Raw genomic sequence first — 21,885 nt, 5'->3', positions numbered from 1 at the left:
AAGCCTGTAAGATGGTCATGCGGAGCCAATATTTGCTTATTGGCTGGCCAACCCGCTTGTGGAATTCATAAAGCATGAATAAGGAATATGTTTTCCTAATGAAACTAGTATGGTCCACATAGATATCTAGAGCATGAACCACATCCAACGAACCTGCGGCCCTCCAGAAGGTGAGGCAGTTGCCGCCACCAGAGGAGCTAAATCCTTGCTTTCGGCGAAAGACGTATCCTCTGGTGCATGTGTAGGTGAGATACAGAACATGAAATCTTCCGTACTGCAGAGCCTCGTAAGAGGCAACCATCTTCCCCAGAAGGCGAATGCACTGATTTACCGATACCCGGGCAGGCTTCAAGACATCCCGGACCATTGTCTGTATTACCAACGCTTTCTCCACCAGCAGAAAAACCCTCTGCCACTCCGTGTCGAGGATCATCCTCAGGAAAGATAGTTTCCTTGTTGGCTCCAAATGTGACTTTGGAAGGTTCAGGATCCAACCGTACTCCCTGAGCAGATGAGTCGTGAGAGCAGTGGACTGTAACAACTGCTCCCTGGACGATGCCTTTATCAGCAGATCGTCCAGATATGGAATTATATTCACCCCCTGCCTGCAGAGAACCATCTCTGCCATCACCTTGGTGAAGACCCTCGGTGCCGTGGAGAGACCGAATGGCAGTGCTTGAAACTGAAACAGTGCAAACCTGAGGTAAGCCGGATGCAGCGACCAAATGGGAATGTGGAGGTATGCATCCTTGATGTCCAGGGACACCAGAAACTCCCCGTCCTCCAGACCTGAGATCACCGTCCTCAGAGACTCCATTTTGAATTTGAACTCCCTTAGAAAAGGGTTTAACGATTTCAAGTTCAAAATTGGCCTGACCGAACCATCCGGCTTCGGTACCACAAAAAGGTTCGAATAGTAACCCTTGTTTTGCTGATGAGGTGGAACAGGAACAATGACCTCTGACTTTTCCAATTTTTGGATAGCTTCCCGTAGGATAGCTCTGTCAGTAAAGCTGGCAAGCCTGATTTGAAGAATCGGTGAGGCGGGAGATTTTGAAACTCCAGTCTTTACCCCTGGGTCACAATATCCTGTACCCAGGGATCCAGGCCGGACGACACCCAGACGTGGCTGAAACGTCTGAGCCTTGCTCCCACCTGAGCGTCCTCCAGGCTCTGCAGTCCACAGTCATGCTGAGGACTTTGAGGTACCAGAAGCAGACTTCTGGTCCTGGGAACCTGCAGGTGCAGGCTTCTTGGATTTCGCATGACCTCCTCTGAAGAAGGTGGTAGAAGGCTTGGACTACTTTGTCTTAGCGGCCCAAAAGGACTGTGAAGCAGATGAAGAGAAGGGTTTCTTCGTAGAAGGCGGAGCTGAGGGAAGAAAAGGTGACTTACCCGCGGTTGCCGTGGAAATTCACGCATCTAGCGCTTCCCCAAACAGAGCCTGACCTGTGTAGGGTAGGTACTCCACACTCCTCCTGGATTCCACGTCGGCAGACCATGCGAGCTGAGACAGACATGGAAGATATTCTTTCATTCATCGTACCCAGATCCTTCATGGATTCCACCATGAACCCCGCAGAATCCTGTATGTTACGTAAAACAGTTCAATATCACTTCCATCCAGTGTATCTAAGCCCTCTAGTACCGTGCCTGACCACTTTACTATAGCTTTAGAAATCCATGCACAGCCAATAGTAGGCCTCAATGCCACCCCTGACGCAATGTATATGGATTTGAGCGTAGTGTCAATCTTACAATCAGCCGGTTCTTTTAACGCGGTAGAACCCGGGAAAGATAAAACCACCTTTTTTGACAGCCTGGAGACAGATGCATCAACTACGGGAGGGGTCTCCCAACTCTTCCTATCAGGGAAGGGAAAAGCAACCAGAATCCGTTTGGGAATCTGGAATTTTTTCTTCGGGTCTTCCCAGGATTTAGCAAGTATAGCGTTTAATTCTTTGGACGCAGGGAAGGTTAGCAAGGCTTTCTTATTGTCTGTGAAGTAAGCCTCCTCAACCTGCACAGGTGGTGTCTCAGTAATGTGTAACACATCTCTAATGGCTTCAATCATCAGCTGCACCCCCTTTGCAAGGGATGCCACCCCCCTCAGCACATCCCCATCACCGTCCCCCGTGTCAGAGTCGGTATCCGTGTCATCCTGCATAATCTGGGCAAGTGCACGTTTCTGAGGGTACACGCTAGGGGTTTTTGAAGGGATAGGAATGGAACCTGACCACTCTGACATCTGTTTTAAAACCTGAGTTTCAGTATGGGCTATCCTAGTAGAGATCTGAGATCAGTCCCTTAATAGAAGTTAGCCATTCTGGCTCAGTAACAGGAATGTGAGACAAAACATTACATTCCTGGGTACAGGAAATGGACTCTTCTGGAGAAGAAGCGTCTTCCGCAGCATAAGACACAGACTCCGAGGACATGGTTATGTGAGAAGCATACACACACACACACTGGAAAATGTCAGACACAGTTTCCCACCAAAACCTTCAGAGAAGCACAGAGCTCGGAGCCAGCACACACATGGCGCTTCCCTAGGTAGAGACAATAACACTGCCTAGCGCTGACTGTGTACCTTAATAGCTACACAGTAATTACACAGCCCCCCCCCCCTTCTACAACCCCTTGGTACTGCACAGGATAGCTGCAGTTGCGTGGAGGGACAGCTCTCCCTGTCAGCGTCACTGTCGATGATCTGCAGGCAGGAAAATGGCACTGGTGAGCTGCTGGGTCCGCTGAGAAGCTCCACCCCTCGAACATAGTGGTGCTTCCCGCTCTTCATTTTATTATACTGGCCTGAGTATTCTGCTGGCAGTGATCCGGGGACCCTGACAGGCTTGCCAGCCAGTGAAGTGTATAGGCGCTGGCTCAGGGCGCCCTTCACAACGCCGCACTATGTACCACTGAGCCCCCGGAGTGCAGTTAATACTGCGCTCCCTGCCCTGTTGCCGCCATCTTCACACCGGCTCCCTGCTTGCCTGGGGGGCCGGTGACTCACTGGTCACCGAAGTCTTCTGGCTCTGTAAGGGGGTTGCGGCATGCTGCAGGAATGAGCGGTCGCCTGGGGTGGCTAACGATCCTCTCCCTCAGGAGCTCAGTGTTCTGTCAGCAGAGATAGTGGCTCAGACCCCGCAGGGCGGACACTACTCCCACCCTTAGTCCCACGAAGCAGGGAGACTGTTGCCAGCAGCCTCCCTGTGCCTATTACTCTTAGAAAAAAAATAAAACTAAAGAAGCTCTAGGAGCTCCCCTAGCTGTGACCGGCTCCTCCGGGCATATTTTCTAAACTGAGTCTGGTAGGAGGGGCATAGAGGGAGGAGCCAGCTCACACTATTAAACTCTTAAAGTGCCAATGGCTCCTAGTGGACCCATCTATACCCCATGGTACTAATGTGGACCCCAGCATCCTCTAGGACGTAAGAGAAAGTTCTTTCTCCTTATGGCGCTGTTAAGAAGGCAAAATATAGCAGTATGGCTGTATCTGTGTTAGGGTCTCCTGCTCTGTGCTGCCACATCGTCATGGCAACCGGGAGACAAGTGCTAGCGGAGTAACCTGAGCGTAGCTGATACTCCGGTTCGGGTCTTTTGCTGTGCAGTGGTTACAGGCTCTGTGCACGGCAGGGGATCCGGTGCTGGTTTTTGTGCTCACAGTCTGTGAGGTCTGAGTGGGGCGTGGACAGCACCTGCTATATAAACCCTCTTCTCAGGTTAGGCAGATGCTGCTGAATCTTTGTTGGTTAGTCAGTTCCTGAAAGCTAGCTAGTACTGTGTAAACTTTGTATTTGTTTGTTGCTTACTGCAAATAGGCCTTGGGATTTGGTATTACACTCTGCCAATCCAGACCTAGCAGTAAGACTGGAGTCAGTCGTTTAACCTGCTGGGGTTCTTTTGCTACTCTGTGAACCTAGCAAGTTTGCGGCTGTAGTCTCAGACTTGCCTGCCAAAATCCTTTCTCACTGTGCAAGGTGTTCAGGTGTCAGTTTAGTGGCAGTAAGATGAACCAGTGCACTGCGAGTGAGGACTAGGATTGTGGAGACTCTCCTTGTGTCTATTATTCCATCTCTGACCAAGGAGTTTACTGCCACACCCGTTGGTAACCCTTTAGGGTTTTGCTGTTGCCCTTAGCAACAGCATTTCGGGTTCTCTACGTATTAAATCACTACATCTCGCTTCTTTCCATCTGAGCATTCCTTATACTAGGGAGACACCCAGTTTCTTAGCCTTTGGGCTTCTCTGTTCACTTTGTGTTTATTTTGTTACCCTATCACCTTCTGTGTATGTAATGTCATATTCCCCAGTCTGTCTGTGAGTTCATTTGTTTTGCATCCCTCACCGTTCAGACACCAGTACATTCCTGCCGGCACTGGTGTGCATAACATATTCAGCAGCCTAATACTCCTGTTGAAATTTTGTGGGAATATGGAGCATACCCCTCAAAATACTTTGCAACAGGTGGTCGATCAGGTGCAGATCCTGACTCGACAATTTAATGATTTGTCCATTAAAATGCACACCTCGCAGGCCGCTGGCGGAGCTCCCGCAGCAGCAGTACCTTCAGGGGTTAAGGAGCCGAAAGTAAATCTCCCGGATCGTTTTTCTGGAGATCGCTCGCAGTTCTTTTGTTTCCAGGAGAGCTGCAAGCTATATTTCCAGCTTAGGCCTCAGTCTTCTGGGTCGGAGATTCAGCGGGTGGGCATAGTGATTTCCTTGCTACAAGGAGACCCACAGGTCTGGGTATATGGGTTGCAGCCTGACTGTCCGTCGCTTAAAAGTGTTGATGCTTTTTTTACGGCACTGGGCATGTTGTATGATGACCCTGACAAGACGGCCTCAGCCGAGGCTCAGATTTCGATCCTTAAGCAAGGGCGAAGGCCAGTTGAGGTTTATTGTACGGAGTTTCGGAAGTTGGCCCATGATACCCAGTGGAATGACCCAGCCCTGAGACACCAGTACCGAAGAGGTCTTTCTAACCAGTTAAAAGACCAACTGGTACAATATCCCTTGCCTGATAGCTTGGATCAGCTCATGCAGTTATCCATTCGGGTGGATAGACGGCTGAGAGAGCGCAGGCTTGAAAGGGAGACCGAGGTTTCCTTCTTTCCCAAGGGAACCTCAGACTCTGAGAAATTTTCCGAGGAGCCTATGCAGATTGGAGCTACCCGCCTCTCCTCGCGTGAGAAGACGCGGAGGAGACAGCAGGAGTTATGTTTGTACTGTGGGAATAAAGGTCATGTGGTAGTATCATGCCCAGAAAAGCCGGAAAACTTCAGGGCCTGAGGGTGATGGGAAATATCCTGTCAGGTCAGAAGTCGGAATTTCCCAAGAAGACTTTTATCATTCCGGTGACCTTGAAGATCCTCGGTCAAACTGTCAAGACTGAGGCCTTTGTGGACAGTGGAGCCGACGGGGTTTTTATGGACCGCCAATTCGCCCTGAAACACTCTGTTCCCTTAGTACCCTTGGCATCGGAAATTGAGATTTGTGGGTTAAACGGGGAACCATTATCCCAGGGTAAAATTACCTCTTGCACTAGCCAGATTTCTTTGTTTATTGGAGCCACACACTCTGAAAAATTGTCCTTTTATGTGACTGTCTGTACTTTTGCCCCATTGGTGTTGGGGTTACCCTGGTTAAGGGCCCACAATCGTCAATTTGACTGGGTCTCTGGGGAGATTCTTAGTTGGGGTACTGATTGTTTCAGGAGTTGCTTGAGCCTTCCAGTCAGGCTTTCGCAGCTAAATTTGCCAGGATGTTATGCAGATTTTGCGGACGTGTTCTCCAAAAGAGTTGCAGAGGTACTACCTCCCCATCGCCCCTATGACTGTGCCATTGATTTGTTGCCGAATGCTAAGCTTCCCAAGAGCAGGTTGTACTCCCTGTCACGTCCTGAGACTCAGGCTATGGCAGAGTACATTCAGGAGAACTTGGCTAAGGGATTTATCAGACCTTCACAGTCTCCAGTTGGGTCGGGGTTCTTCTTCGTGGGTAAAAAGGACGGTTCGTTGCGACCCTGCATCGACTTTAGGGAATTGAACCGTATCACGATTAAAAACTCATACCCACTGCCTCTCATTTCGGTCTTGTTTGACCAGCTTCGTACTGCCACCATTTTTTCTAAGATTGACCTACGCGGTGCGTACAATCTAATCCGAATAAGAGAGGGGGATGAATGGAAGACTGCCTTTAATACCCACTCAGGGCATTATGAATATTTGGTGATGCCTTTTGGGCTCTGTAATGCCCCGGCAGTCTTCCAGGACTTCATGAACGATGTGCTCAGGGAATATTTGGATAGATTCTTAGTTGTATACTTAGATGACATCCTAATCTTCTCCCATTCCCTGGAGGAACATCGGAAGCATGTACGCTTAGTCCTCCAGAAACTCAGAGACCACCGGCTTGGGGCGAAGCTGGAGAAGTGCGAATTTGAAGTTCAGCAAATCGCATTTCTAGGATATATTATCTCCCCAGAAGGTTTCCAAATGGAGGGTTCCAAGGTACAGGCAGTCCTGGATTGGGTGCAGCCCACTAGTTTGAAGGCGCTTCAGCGTTTTCTGGGCTTTGCGAATTTTTATAGATGATTTATCGCTGGATTTTCGTCTATAGTGGCGCCCTTGGTGGCACTCAGAAAGGGGCGGATGTTGCTCACTGGTCATGTGAGGCCAAAGCGGCTTTTGCCCGTCTCAAAAGGGCATTTGTCTCGGCCAAGGTGCTGCGACACCCAGATCCAGAGCGTCCTTTTGTGGTGGAGGTGGATGCCTCTGAGATGGGTATTGGGGCAGTGCTCTCTCAGATGGGGGTGTCTGATAATCGCCTTCATCCCTGTGCTTACTTTTCCCTTAAATTTTCGCCTGCCGAGATGAATTATGACGTGGGTAACCGGGAATTGTTGGCTATTAAGGATGCACTCGAGGAGTGGAGACACTGGCTTGAGGGGGCTAAGTTTGTGATCTCAATTCTCACCGACCATAAGAATTTGGCATATTTAGAGTCAGCGAAGCGCCTCAATGCCAGGCAGGCACGATGGGCTTTGTTTTTCGCTCGCTTTAATTTTTTGATAACATATCGCCCTGGGTCAAAAACATCAAGGCTGATGCGCTCTCGCAGAGTTTTGCTCCAATCCAGGAGACCACGAGGAGCCATTGCCCATTGTGTCCCCATCATGTATTAAAGTGGGCATTACCCAGGACCTCTTGTCATTAGTCCTTAGAGCACAGGAGCAGGCTCCTCCAGACCTTCCGGTAGGTCTTTTGTTTGTGCCTCCTAGGTTAAGACAGCGAGTGTTCCTGGAATTCCATGCCAAGAAGTCGGCAGGTCACCCGGGTATTGCCAGAACTCGGGAGTTGCTATCTAGGGCGGTGTGGTGGCCCTCGGTGGCTAGGGATGTGGATCAGTGGGTTCGGGCATGTGACATCTGTGCCCGAAATAAGACTCCTAGAGGGGTTCCTGTTGGCCCATTACATCCACTCTCTATTCCATCTAAGCCATGGACCCACATTTCAATGGATTTTGTGGTGGACTTGCCCAAATCCTCGGGGATGACAACCATCTGGGTTGTCGTTGACAGGTTTTCGAAGATGGTGCACTTCGTTCCATTGGTTGGGCTGCCATCGGCCAGACGCCTGTCTGAATTATTTATGCTGCATGTTGTGCGCCTCCACGGGTTGCCACTTGATGTGGTCTCTGACCGCGGATCCCAGTTTGTGGCCAAATTCTGGAGGGCATTTTGTTCCGATCTCCAGATTTCTGTCAGCTTGTCGTCAGGCTACCATCCGCAGTCTAATGGGCAGACTGAAAGGGTGAACCAGTCCTTGGAGCAGTTCCTCAGGTGTTATGTCTCCAAGTGTCAGACTGACTGGGTGGCTCATCTGTCCATGGCGGAGTTTGCCTATAACAACGCGGCTCACTCTGCTACAGGGATCTCTCCCTTCCTTTGTGTGTATGGGCATCACCCTAAGGCCAATTCTTTTGACCCCCTGGATTCCACGCCTGGTGGTTCCTCTGTGGTTTCGGTCCTTAGAGGTATTTGGAGGAAAGTGAAGAAAGCCCTTGTGTCTGTGTCATTAGTGACCAAAAGGGTTTTTGATAAGCGGAAAAGACCCTGCAGCTTCAAATTAGGAGACTTTGTCTGGTTGTCTACCAAGAATTTGAAGTTGAGACAGCCATCTCATAAGTTAGGCCCCCGGTTCATCGGTCCTTATAAGATCACTAGGGTTATCAATCCGGTGGCATTTCAGTTAGATCTACCCCGTTCTTTGGGTATCAATAAAACATTTAATTGTTCCCTTTTAAAACGGGCGATTAGTAATCCTTCTTCCAGTGGAAGACCTTCCCCTCTTCTGATACGTGGCCAGAGGGAGTTTGTTGTTGAAAGGATTCTTGACTCCAAGATGGTTCGGGGTCGGCTGTCATTTTTGGTGTACTGGAAGGGGTATGGCCCGGAGGAGCGGTCGTGGGTGCGCAGTTGTGATCTTCATGCCCCCAGACTGTTACGCTCTTTCTTCTCGCAGTTCCCCGATAAACCCGGTGGTAGGGGTTCTTTGACCCCTCGTCAGAGGGGGGGTACTGTTAGGGTCTCCTGCTCTGTGCTGCCACGTCGTCATGGCAACCGGGAGACAAGTGCTAGCGGAGTAACCTGAGCGTAGCTGATACTCCGGTTCGGGTCTTTTGCTGTGCAGTGGTTACAGGCTCTGTGCACGGCAGGGGATCCGGTGCTGGTTTTTGTGCTCACAGTCTGTGAGGTCTGAGTGGGGCGTGGACAGCACCTGCTATATAAACCCTCTTCTCAGGTTAGGCAGATGCTGCTGAATCTTTGTTGGTTAGTCAGTTCCTGAAAGCTAGCTAGTACTGTGTAAACTTTGTATTTGTTTGTTGCTTACAGCAAATAGGCCTTGGGATTTGGTATTACACTCTGCCAATCCAGACCTAGCAGTAAGACTGGAGTCAGTCGTTTAACCTGCTGGGGTTCTTTTGCTACTCTGTGAACCTAGCAAGTTTGCGGCTGTATTCTCAGACTTGCCTGCCAAAATCCTTTCTCACTGTGCAAGGTGTTCAGGTGTCAGTTTAGTGGCAGTAAGCTGAACCAGTGCACTGCAAGTGAGGACTAGGATTGTGGAGACTCTCCTTGTGTCTATTATTCCATCTCTGACCAAGGAGTTTACTGCCACACCCGTTGGTAACCCTTTAGGGTTTTGCTGTTGCCCTTAGCAACAGCATTTCGGGTTCTCTACGTATTAAATCACTACATCTCGCTTCTTTCCATCTGAGCATTCCTAATACTAGGGAGACACCCAGTTTCTTAGCCTTTGGGCTTCTCTGTTCACTTTGTGTTTATTTTGTTACCCTATCACCTTCTGTGTATGTAATGTCATATTCCCCAGTCTGTCTGTGAGTTCATTTGTTTTGCATCCCTCACCGTTCAGACACCAGTACATTCCTGCTGGCACTGGTGTGCATAACAATCTGGACGAATTGCTAATCTGTGGAGACTCCAAAGTAAAGGTGAAAGAAGCAGTAGAGATAATGATGCAAACCCTTCAGTCTCATGGCTGGATGGTGAGCTGGGAAAAGTGTCACCTGGAACCAGCAGAACATTTACAATTCTTGGGGATTCAAGTGGATACGCTCAAATATGTAATTTCCCTGTCAGAAGAAAGATGCATTAAAATTCAAGAGCTGTCAGTAATGGTGCAAACATGTCAAAAGATATCCTTGCATCTGCGAATGAGACTCCTTGGAATAAAGTCCTCTACTATAGACATAATTCTATGGGCAAGGTGTAGAATGAGGAAATTACAGTGGAATCTGTTACAGTTTTCTCGGAGAGGGATTCCACTAAACAACAGAATAAAGCTACGGCAAGAGACAGGGAACTCACTGACATGGTGGATAAGTCCTGTTTGGGCAAAAGAACAATGTCTCTGTCAAAGCCTCAGTACATAGTGTTAACAACCGATGCATGTTTAACAGGTTGGGTAGTACACCTGGCCCAGCAAAGTCTTCAGGGTCTTTGGAATGCTCAGGAGAAAAAGTTTTCCTCAAATCGTGGAGAGCTGTATGGAACATGATAGAAGGCTTCCAAAATCAGTTGAGGAAGGCATCTGAAGATATTCTCAGGCAATATAGCGGTCGTGACTTTCTTGAACCGTCAAGGGGGCACCAGAAACCAGGTGTTGTTACAAGAGGTAATAAGAATACTAAACTTGGCAGAAAAACATTTAAAATCCGTGACAGCGCTGTATGTCCCAGGAAAGGACAATATTATTGCAGACTTCCTCAGCAGGCACGATATCCTACCAAGAGAATGGGAGTTGGATGCTCAAGAGATTGTGGAGCGCTTTGGACAGCCACAAGTGGATCTGATGGCCACTCATTTCCGCATTATCTGCTGCAGAAAAGCGGTGTAGATGCGGTCTCCCTGCCATGGAAGTTCGACCTGGGGTATTTCTTCCCCCCCGTTTTCCTTGATTACTCACACACTGAAAAAAATCAGAGGAGAAGGTGGAAGTGATAATAGTGCTACCTTTTTGGTGAGAGTTTGGTTCCCAATGGTAATGAGAATGGCAGTTCAGAGTCCTTGGACATTACCAAACAAGGGGAGCTTATCACCAGGGGCCAGTGGTGCACCGGAATATACAACATCTTCATTTGATGGCATGGAGATTGAACGGGAACTGTTAAGGAAGACGGGGTTATCAGAACAAGTAATTTCTCTTCTTCTACAGGCAAGGAAGACCGTATCGTCAGAGGTCTATTATATAGTCTTGAAAACTTTCATCTCTTGGGCAGAGTCTAAAATTGACATCTTAAAGGCCAAGACTTCTCACATTTTACAGTTTTTGCATGATGGATTCAACAAGGGTCTGGCTGTGTCTACTATGAAGGTGCAAATTTAAGCACTAAGCGGGTCATTCAGAGTTGATCATAGCTGTGCTATATTTAGCACAGCTACGATCAACTTTACTGACATGCAGAGGGACGTCCCGCACAGGGCTAGTCCGCCCCGCATGTCAGTACCGCCCCCCCCTCCGCACAGCGGCAATGCCTTTGTATTTGAGGAGTAACTCCCACCCAGCGCAGCTCCTGCTGCTGGCCGGGAGTGAACTGCCGCTGCCCACAGCGGCTGTGTGAGTCGTCACGCAGCCGCCATGGCCTGCCCCCCCCCAATGGTCCGGCCACACCTGCGTTGGCCAGACCACTCCCCCTAAACAGTGGCTTAAAGCCGCCATTCAGCCCCCTCCAGCCCAGCGACCGCCTGTCTCAGCGCATGCGCAGTTCCGACCCGATCGCTGCGCTGCGACAAACTGCAGCGAGCGATCGGGTCGGAATGACCCCCTAAGTGTATTACTGGATAGAAAATGATCAGAGGATGATCTTGTAAAAAGATTCTGTCAGGCAATAAAGAGGATAAGGCCACGGATCAGGTCAGTCCTAGCTCCTTGGGCTTTGAACCTTGTTCTAAATGCTTTGATGTTACCACCGTTTGAACCTCTGCAAGAAGTGTCTCTAAAATTTCTAACTTGGAAGGTGGTGTTTCTAATTGCCATTACTTCTGCACGAAGAGACCGTGAACTTCAGGCGTTATGGACAGAAGAGCCTTATTTGAATGTTTTTCCTGACAGAATAGTACTAAAGACAATCCAGAGTTCCTGACGAAAAGTGGTTTCAACATTTCATTTGAGCCAGGAAATTGTATTGCCTTCATTTTTACATCAACCAAATACTGAAGAGGAGAAAAAAAATTACATACTTTGGATCTGGTACGAGCAATATCCATTTATCTGGAAAGCGTGAAAGACTGTAGGAAGACAAAACATTTGTTTGTCCTGCATTCAGGAACAAGGAAAGGCGAGGCACCTACAAAACAGATGGATCACTGAGCTGATTTAGTTTGTATACAAAAGAGAACGGTCAAGAGGTACCAGTAAATCTGAAGGCACACTCAACTAGAGTAGTTGCAACATCTTGGGCTAAGAAGGCACAGGTGTCGGCAGCTACTCCGTCATCAGTTCACACATTTTCCAGTCACTATGCTCTTGATGTGGCTGGCGCCCACTTTGGAAGTCACGTCTTGAAAGAGGCGGTGTAACAAATAAATTCAGTTGTTAAGCATGGATTTGGTTTATACGCTTTAAAACGTAAGTTTGCATCTGTATATACAATTTTTATTTATTGATTTAATTTTTGGGTCCCGACAGAGAATGAAATTGTTCTGTAGCGTCCCTGAAGAGCAGCGTTCATTAGTAAATCATGGTATCGATGTGTGTGACCCCCGCACAACACTGCCAAAATGACAGTTCAGGCATTGCGTAAAAATACCCCTCCTTTATTTACAGTATGCTATACTATACACTTCAAGTTCCTGATTGGCTCTCTCCGTCTGACCGTAGGTTGGTGTGTATACCATTACAGTTGTCACTGACCATTTGCCAGGGCTTGCTAAGAGTACACTATTACAGTACGAGTACTGTGCTGTATATCCATCCGCCGCTATACAATACTGGACTAGTGGAGCATTAGCCACCCAGTGGTGAAGATGTGTATTGTACATTGTGTATGTTGTCGCATCTTAACGTGCCTTTCCGTGCAACACCTCAACAACCTGAGTTATAGCTAAGGCGAGACACATACTCAGTTTAGGCGGAGAAACTGCAACGCTGAGGGAGGATCCATCTGTATGTAGTACTGACCACACAAACACAAGAAAACAACCAATGCACCAGTTTCTAAAACACTATTTCCTTCAACATCTATAATTTGTTTTTATTTCACTTCTCAAACATAACACACTCCCAACAAAAAATATATTTTTAACATTTTTTTTATACAAGTTTTAACTGTAATCAATACTTACATTGCACAAGGTACAGACTTTCTTTATTTGCTTTTAGAGTGTAATATTTACTGTCTATGGCAGCAACCCTTTCTTATCCATTTATTAAATTGGATACTACCAATACTATTTTGAATTTTAATATTAAATACTTTTAATTCACATCCAATATAACTTCAAGTGCAGTTTTATCTTCCATATCCATGAAAAATAAAAATGCAATATAGCCTGAATGAAAACAATGGTATATACATTATAATCTATCCAGCATCCTCTGTACTCGCATACTGACAAATATACACATACTGCTCTCGATCTGGAACCCCAAGAGCAACCACATGTAGGACAATCCTTATGCTCACTGATGGTGCGACTCTTCCTACGACGGAGATCTGTGGCCTCTTTCCGCCCTCTAAACAGCGGCGACATGCCTGTTTCTCCAAACGGAGCCAGTCACCACCCCCGATACAGCTAAAGAGCTGTCAACCAGGTCTGATGCCGACCTGCGTCCTATGCCGCAGGACCCATTGGCGCATGCAGAATACGGGCCGTGCACATGCGCAAAGTACTGAAATTCAGCACTCACTTAGGCTGTCTTATCTCTCTTGCACCTAGTATTGGTTAGGTAGAAGTGCCATTACTGGGCGTGATGGCTGATCTAGTCAGTGGAGAAGCTGGTTCCTGTCTATAGATAGTTAAAAGATAGACAGTCATTAGGTAGACACCATATGGTCGAGTCAGAAATCAAACGGGGTCAAAAGTCAGACACAAATGTTTTTTTTGTTTTTCTTTTTTTTACAACTTTTGCCTCATTTACTATCCATGTCACAAACAATTACCTTTTAGAAAAGTTGTGGCGAAAGTAGCGAACCTGCGAGGGGACGAATTTCACCAAAATTGGGTTAAAAATGTTTAAAAACACCCCCAAAAAATAATTCTGTCTGACTTTTGACCCTGTCTATCTTTTGACTGTCGACCATACGGTGTCTACCTAATGACTGTCTATCTTTTAACTGTCTATGGGTGATACCACACCCGTGGAGAAGCATACACAAGATGCATAGGACTCAGAATACCACTATGGGAATTTTGATCAAGGCAGGTGGCTAGAACTACAACCGTATTACATGCTGCTCAGAATCGGGAATAAAATGTTTTTATAGCCTCACATTCCTCCTGCACCTGGACTCCTTGCTGCAAAAATGTCAATTGTCGGGAGGATTGTTACAGGAAGTTGTCTGTCAGGTTTCAGGAGAAACGTCATAAATGTACAATAATGCAAATGGTAGAGTAATTGAAACGATGCTACAAAAAACAAATGTTAAGAGGTCAATATAGAGCCAGTGACAGGAGAAATACTAAGCTTACTGAGGTTTATGATTTTCCATATAATAATCTCACAAACATAAAAAGTGCCAACTGAGTAACTTCACTTGTGACTTCTCTGATGTCTAGCAAGAGCTGAACTTTGTGTAAAACATTTCCCACACTCAAAACATGGATATGGCCTCTCGCCTGTGTGACTTCTCTTATGTTTGATAAGTTGTGTGTTCTGTTTAAAACATTTCCCACACTCAGAGCATGTAAATGGTTTCTCACCTGTGTGATATCTCTGATGTGAAACAAGATGTGACTTCTCTGTAAAACATTTCCCACACTCAGAGCATGGAAATGGCCTCTCACCTGTGTGACTTTTCTGATGTGAAACAAGATATGATTTGTATACAAAACATTTCCCACACTCAGAACATGTAAATGGACTCTCTCCTGTGTGATATCTCTGATGTATAACAAGAGATAATTTGTGTGTAAAACATTTCCCACACTCAGAGCATGGAAATGGCTTCTCACCTGTGTGAATTCTCTGATGTTTAACAAGTGCTGCTTTCTCTATAAAAGATTTCCCACACTCAGAACAACAAAATGGCCTCTCACCTGTGTGAATTCTCTGATGTCTGGCAAGATCTGATTTCTCGAGAAAACTTTTCCCACACTCAGAACATGGAAATGGCTTTGCACCTGTGTGCCATCTCTGATGTTTAACAAGATTTGATTTCTGTCTAAAACATTTCCCACACTCAGAACATGGAAATGGCTTCTCACCTGTGTGACATCTCTGATGTTTAACAAGATATGATTTCTGTCTAAAACATTTCCCACACTCAGAACATGGAAATGGCTTCTCACCTGTGTGACATCTCTGATGTTTAACAAGATATGATTTCTGTCTAAAACATTTCCCACACTCAGAACATGGAAATGGCTTCTCACCTGTGTGACATCTCTGATGTTTAACAAGATATGATTTCTGTGTAAAACATTTCCCACACACAGAACATGGAAATGGCTTTTCACCTGTGTGACTTCTCTGATGTTCAACAAGATGGTATTTCTGTGCAAAACATTTCCCACACTCAGAACATGGAAATGGCTTCTCACCTGTGTGACTTCTCTCATGTACAAGAAAAACTGATTTATATTTAAAACATTTCCCACACTCAGAACATGGAAATGGCCTTTCACCTGCCTTAGCTGGCTGATGGGTAATACACTTTGTGTTCTGTGTAAAACATTTGGCATCTATAGAACAGGGAAACACTGTATCTACTCTCAGAGCTGTAACAGATGCACCAATATCAGAGTTATCAGGAGAACATTTGCCATGATCAGAGGGATCAGATGACATATCTGCACGGTGAGGTACTGGGTGTATAATTGGGATTTCTCCAGGAGACTCTCGGGTGATGCCATCATCATCTATTTCACTATTCTGAGATAAAACGAGATGATCCTCTGAGACATTACGGCTGCTACATCCATCTGCTGGGAATAAAATCATACAGGGAAATAGAAATGTTGAATTTTTCAATAAAGACTAAAGTGAAATGTCTCCAAATTTCCTCCACATGGGCAGAGGCTGGAGTAATATATTAATCATTAACTGGCATAAATAGATACTAATATCAATAGATATAAATTGCAATCTGTTGTCATATCATTCAGTGACAATGGCAGCGTATCACAATGTAAGCGACACTGAACAAGGCTTGATAGTAGGTACAGTCACTCAGATGGGAGCAGGGTCTTTCAGTAGGACAATGCGCCACCGCAAAGGTCCATAACCACCAGATTATGGCTGGAGAAGTGTTCCTCTGGGTCTGGCATGAGTTGGCCCCTTGTGTCCTGGATTTAACCCAAATAGACCACAGGAGGGATGCAGGGTCCAAACACTGGTGAATATTAGGGAATTAGGGACCATTATTTTTATTTTTATATAAATTCTTTATTTCAATTTTTGTCACAGAACAAGAATCATTATAAAACATATACAGTATGATGATACATATAAACTTTAGAGACTAGCCACAAGCGAGTCAAAACTAGTATAAAACATGTTACTGTATACGAAACAAAAGGAGTTATGGTAGACGTACCATTGTTAACTCTTTCTGCGAGGTACACTGGGTTCCATAGGGAAACATCGGGGTGTAGAGTGGATCTTGATCCAGAGGCACCAACACGCTAAAGCTTTAGGCTGTCCCAGGATGCATTGGGGGCCTCCTACTATAACCCCGCCTCTAGTTTGTTAACCAGTCCAATGCAGGAGCAGGTAAGAGAGAAGGCAGATGTTAGTCACATAGAACCACATTCTTACGCCAGGAGAATGGACCAGCAGCTAATTCCATACAAACCCATAGAAGCTAGGTGCGTCAGGGTGTGGGCCCTGTGGAACCCAGTGTAACTCGCAGAAAGAGAGTTAACAATGGTAAGTCTACCATAACTCTCCTTTTCTGCAGCGGGGTACACTGTGTTCCACAGCAAAACATCGGGGATGTCCTAAAGCAGTTCCTCAAGTGAGGGGATGCACCTTAACAGGTATGAGAACCCGGCGTCCAAAGGAAGCATCCTGGGAGTCAGAAGTATCAAAGGCACAGAACCTAATGAACGTGTTCACTGATGACCACGTAGCCGCCTTGCCCAAGAGGGTCCAACAGACTCAGTAGAATGGGGTTTAATAGCAGCAGGAGCTGGAAGTCCAGCCTGTGCATAAGCTTGTGCAATCACCATTCTAATCCATCTGGCCAAGGTTTGCTTGTTCGCAGGCCAGCCACGTTTGTGGAAACCAAACAATACAAAAAGGGTATCTGACCTCCTGATGGAGGCAGTCCTCTCCACATATATATGGAGAGGCCTTACCACATCCAAAGACCGCTCTTTGGGGGACAAGTCAGAAGCGATAAAGGCTTGGACCACAATCTCTTGGTTAAGGTGAAAAGATGACTCCAGCTTAGGTAAATAACCTGGGCGAGATCTAAGAACTGCCCGGTTCACGATTAAATACCTGAAAGGGTGGACGACAGGACAATCCGCCTAAGTCAAACACCCTGCTAGCAGAGGCAAAAGCCAGCAGAAACACTACCTTAAGGGTAAGACATTTAAGTCACCGTCTCAAGAGGTTCGAATGGAGACTCTTGCAGGGCATTTAGGACAACAGACAGATCCCATGGAGCCACAGGAGGGACATAAGGAGGCTGAATCCGTAACATGCCCTGAGTGAAGGTATGAACGTCAGGTATAGATGGCGATTTTCCTCTGAAACCACACCGACAAGGCAGATATGGGAACCATGAGGAAGGCCAGATGAAGGCCTAAGTCCAGGCCTTGTTGCAGAAAAGCCAGGATTCTGGATGTTCTGAATCTGTATGCATCATAACTCTTATTAGCACACCAGGTGAAGTAAACATTCCAAACCCTGTAATAAATCCGAGCAGATGCTGGCTTACGGGCTTTCAACATAGTTTGTATAACCGCCTCGGAGAATCCTTTGGCTCTCAGGAGTGATGCTTCAAGTGCCACGCCGTCAAAGCCGGTCTGGCCAGGTCTGGATAGAGATAAGGGCCCTGTACGAGGAGGTCTGGTCGTTGAGGAAGTAGAAGAGGACGCTGTGTCGATTGACCCTGCAGGTCTGAGAACCAATGCCATCTGAGCCAAGCCGTAGTGACTAGAAGTAGTATTCCTCCTTCTTGCTTGAACTTACACAGGACCCTGGGCAGGAGTGACATTGGAGGGAACACGTAAGGCAGCCAAAAGTTCCATGGAATAGCTTCGTGTCCACGAACGCTGCTTGAGTATCCCTGGTCCTTGATCCGAAGACCGGAACTTTGTGATTTTGTCGAGAAGCCATCTGGTCTACATCTGGTAGGCCCCACATGTCTACTAGGAGTTGAAAGACTTCCGGATGAAGACCCACTCTCAGGTGTGTACATCCTGGCGACTGAGGAAGTCCGCTTCCAAGTTTTGGACACCCAGAATGAACACTGCCGATATTGCTTGCACATGGCGTTCCGCCCAACGAAGGATCTTTGACACTTCCAACATTGCCATGCGGATTCAAGTGCCGCCTTGTATGCCACCATGGTGTCGTTGTCTGACCATACTTGAACAGGCCTGTTCTGTACCAGAGGCAGGGCGAGAGTTAATGCATTGAACAGCTCCAGAATGTTTATCGAGAGGAGAGACTCCTCCTTGGTCCAACGACCCTGGAAAGAGTGTTGCTCCAACACCGCATCTGATCCCCGCAGACTGGCATCCATTGTCAGCAGGACCCAGTCGGGGATCCAGAAGGGATGGCCCCTGCTCAATTGCTGGTCCTGTAGCCACCAGGTCACCGACAGATGAACCTCCAGAGTCAAGGTAATCATGTGAGATCTGATCCGATGAGGTAGGCCGTCCCACTTGGAAAGGATTAACCTCTGCAGAGGGCGGGAATTAAATTGAGCGTACTCCACCATGTCGAATGCCGACACCATCAGGCCAAGGACTTGCATCGCCGAGTGTATCAACACTCTTGGGCAACAAAGGAAGCATCTTATCCTGTCCTGAAGCTTCAGGACTTTCTCTGAAGACAGGAACAGACATTGAATGTGTGTGTCCAGAAGTGCTCAAAGGTGCACCGTGCTCTGAGCTGGAACCAGCGAGGATTTCTTCTAATTGATGAGCCACCCGTCGGCTTGTAGGAAGCTTACAGTCAGTTGTAGATGACTGAGGAGGACATCGAGGGAGTTTGCCAGGATCAGCCAGTCGTCCAGATACGGCAGGATCCTGACTCCCTGGCGACGGAGATGTGCCGTCATTATGGCCATGACCTTGGTGAAGATCCGAGGAGCCATAGCCAGTCCAAATGGTAGAGCCTGGAACTGATAGTGGAGGTTGCCAATAGCAAACCGCAGATACTGCTGATGTGACTTGGCAATAGGTATATACAGGTAAGCATCCTGTATATCCAGGGATACCATATAGTCTCCGGGTTCCACCGCCGGTACAATAGAGCGCAGTGTTTCCATACGGAACTTGGACACTCTCACAAACTTGTTTAGTGATTTGAGGTTGAGAATAGGCCGGAAAGACCCATTGGGTTTCGGAACTAGAAACAGGGTCGAATAATAACCTCTGCCTCTCTGGGACAGAGGAACCGGCGCTACCATCCCCGTATCCAGGAGAGAACTCGCAACCTGCTGCAGAGCTTGCGCCTTTAACGGATCCGAAGTGTCGAAGTAAAAAATATTACATAGAGAGAACATCCAAACTCCAAACAGATGAGTCGCTATGCTTGCAAATACGCGCAGCTAGCACAGCAATATATGGTAACATACGCACTCACACAGACATGCCACAAATATATATTCAACACATATTTCATACAGCACATAAATTTAAACATATCAAGCACCAGACATCATAAGGTTTCAAACGATATAATGGAATATAACGTCATGTATGTGTATTGTTGGAGCGGAGCAAGATGGACATGTCGTGCTTGGTGTCAAAGTAACCAGATTAATGTGTGGATTCATTTGATGCCTGTGATTAGGTTGTAGCACATTGCCATGAGTAGATATGATTAAATGTAGGAAAATAAAGCCACAATTCTGAAGAGAACAATAGACATTCCATTTAAAGCATTTGTGGACAGGAAACCAGAGACCAGCAACCTTGAACAAAAGCCCTCACACTGACCAATGACTCATCATGAATGAGAAAGTTCCCTCCCCTAGACCAATAACAGAGAGATCTGTACACCCCCAAGAGACTCAGAGTATAGCTGATCCCACACACACAGTTTTCTTGTTCTGTCTTTCCCGGGTGATGGTCGAGATGCTATCTGTCAAGTGGCTGTTTGTTTTTACTGAGAGAGAGAGAGTGATATGGAGCGGAGGGTGCATTGAGCAAAATATGGTAATTGTATGCTGGCCGTGTCTGTAATGAATTAGTTTGTAATAACTGCTTGCTGTGTAAATTGTAACCATGTAAATATATATATACTGTACATGTGATATATTGTATACATATACTTTTAATAACAAATATATACATCAATAATATATACACTCAGACAATGTGTGGGTGTATTGGGGGTAATTCCAAGTTGATCGCAGCAGGATTTTTGTTAGCAATTGGGCAAAACCATGTGCACTGCAGGGGAGGCAGATATAACATGTGCAAAGAGAGTTAGATTTGGGTGGGGTGTGTTCAATCTGCAATCTAATTTGCAGTGTAAAAATAAAGCAGCCAGTATTTACCCTGCACAGAAACAAAATAACCCACCCAAATCTAACTCTTTCTGCAAATGTTATATCTGCCTCCCCTGCAGTGCACATGGTTTTGCCCAATTGCTATCAAAAACCCTGCTGCGATCAACTTGGAATCACCCCCATTGTTTTCTCTTATGGGATGTAGTGTTTTGCGACATACAGCGCACATTCATAGCACAAGGTAATAAGATGCACCTGGCGTCCACAATATATATTAGAGCTGGCATTTTAAATACTTATTAGAAAGTAAAATAAGATTTTAGTTACCGGTAAATCTATTTCTCGTAGTCCGTAGTGGATGCTGGGGACTCCGTAAGGACCATGGGGAATAGACGGGCTCCGCAGGAGACAGGGCACTTTAAGAAAGAATTTAGATTCTGGTGTGTTCTGGCTCCTCCCTCTATGTCCCTCCTCCAGACCTCAGTTAGAGAAACTGTGCCCGGAGGAGCTGACAGTACAAGGAAAGGATTTTGGAATCCAGGGCAAGACTCATACCAGTCACACCAATCATACCGTATCACTCGTGATAAACTTACCCAGTTAACAGTATGAACAACAACGGAGCATCAGATCTACCCTGATGCAACCAAACATAACCCTTATTTAAGCAATAACTATATACTATATACAAGCATTGCAGAAGAAGTCCGCACTTGGGACGGACGCCCAGCATCCACTACGGACTACGAGAAATACATTTACCGGTAAGTAAAATCTTATTTTCTCTAACGTCCTAGTGGATGCTGGGGACTCCGTAAGGACCATGGGGATTATACCAAAGCTCCCAAACGGGCGGGAGAGTGCGGATGACTCTGCAGCACCGAATGAGCAAACACAAGGTCCTCCTCAGCCAGGGTATCAAACTTGTAGAACTTTGCAAAAGTGTTCGAACCTGACCAAGTAGCTGCTTGGCAAAGCTGTAATGCCGAGACCCCTCGGGCAGCCGCCCAAGAAGAGCCCACCTTCCTTGTGGAGTGGGCTTTTACTGATTTTGGAAGCGGCAATCCAGCCGCAGAATGAGCCTGCTGAATCGTGTTACAGATCCAGCGAGCAATAGTTTGCTTTGAAGCGGGAGCACCCAGCTTGTTGGGTGCATACAGGATAAACAGAGACTCAGTTTACCTGACTCTAGCCGTTCTGGCTACATAAACCTTCAAAGCCCTGACCACATCTAGTAACTCGGAATCCTCCAAGTCACGAGTAGCCACAGGCACCACAATAGGTTGGTTCATATGAATAGATGACACCACTTTTGGCAGAAATTGTGGAGGGGTCCGAAATTCTGCCCTGTCCATATGGAAAAACCAGATAGGGGCTTTTATGTGACAAAGCCGCTAATTCTGACACACGCCTAGCTGAAGCCAAGGCTAATAGCATGACCAACTTCCACGTGAGAAATTTTAACTCCACGATTTTGAGTGGCTCAAACCAGTGTGACTTCAGGAA

General features: G+C 46.7%; 1 protein-coding gene across 5 annotated transcripts in view; it reads right to left on the bottom strand.

The window, feature by feature from the left end:
- Positions 1–12,761: 12,761 nt before the first annotated feature.
- The window catches only part of LOC135054493 (oocyte zinc finger protein XlCOF6.1-like), a 124,886-nt gene continuing 115,762 nt past the window's right edge, over positions 12,762–21,885 (bottom strand). For 3 of the 5 annotated variants that reach the window (XM_063957602.1, XM_063957603.1, XM_063957606.1), the window contains one exon: positions 12,762–15,670. In XM_063957602.1, the coding sequence (XP_063813672.1) occupies positions 14,277–15,670 (1,394 nt within the window). In that variant the 3' untranslated portion in view covers positions 12,762–14,276. The remainder of the gene's footprint in view (positions 15,671–21,885) is intronic. The other 2 variants (XM_063957607.1, XM_063957605.1) reach the window with 2 other exon arrangements.

The sequence above is a fragment of the Pseudophryne corroboree genome, chromosome 3, assembly GCF_028390025.1.
Source record: "Pseudophryne corroboree isolate aPseCor3 chromosome 3, aPseCor3.hap2, whole genome shotgun sequence".
NCBI lineage: Eukaryota > Metazoa > Chordata > Amphibia > Anura > Myobatrachidae > Pseudophryne > Pseudophryne corroboree.
The sequence above is the reverse complement of the archived record's forward strand: the minus strand, read 5'-3'. Positions and strand labels throughout refer to the sequence as shown.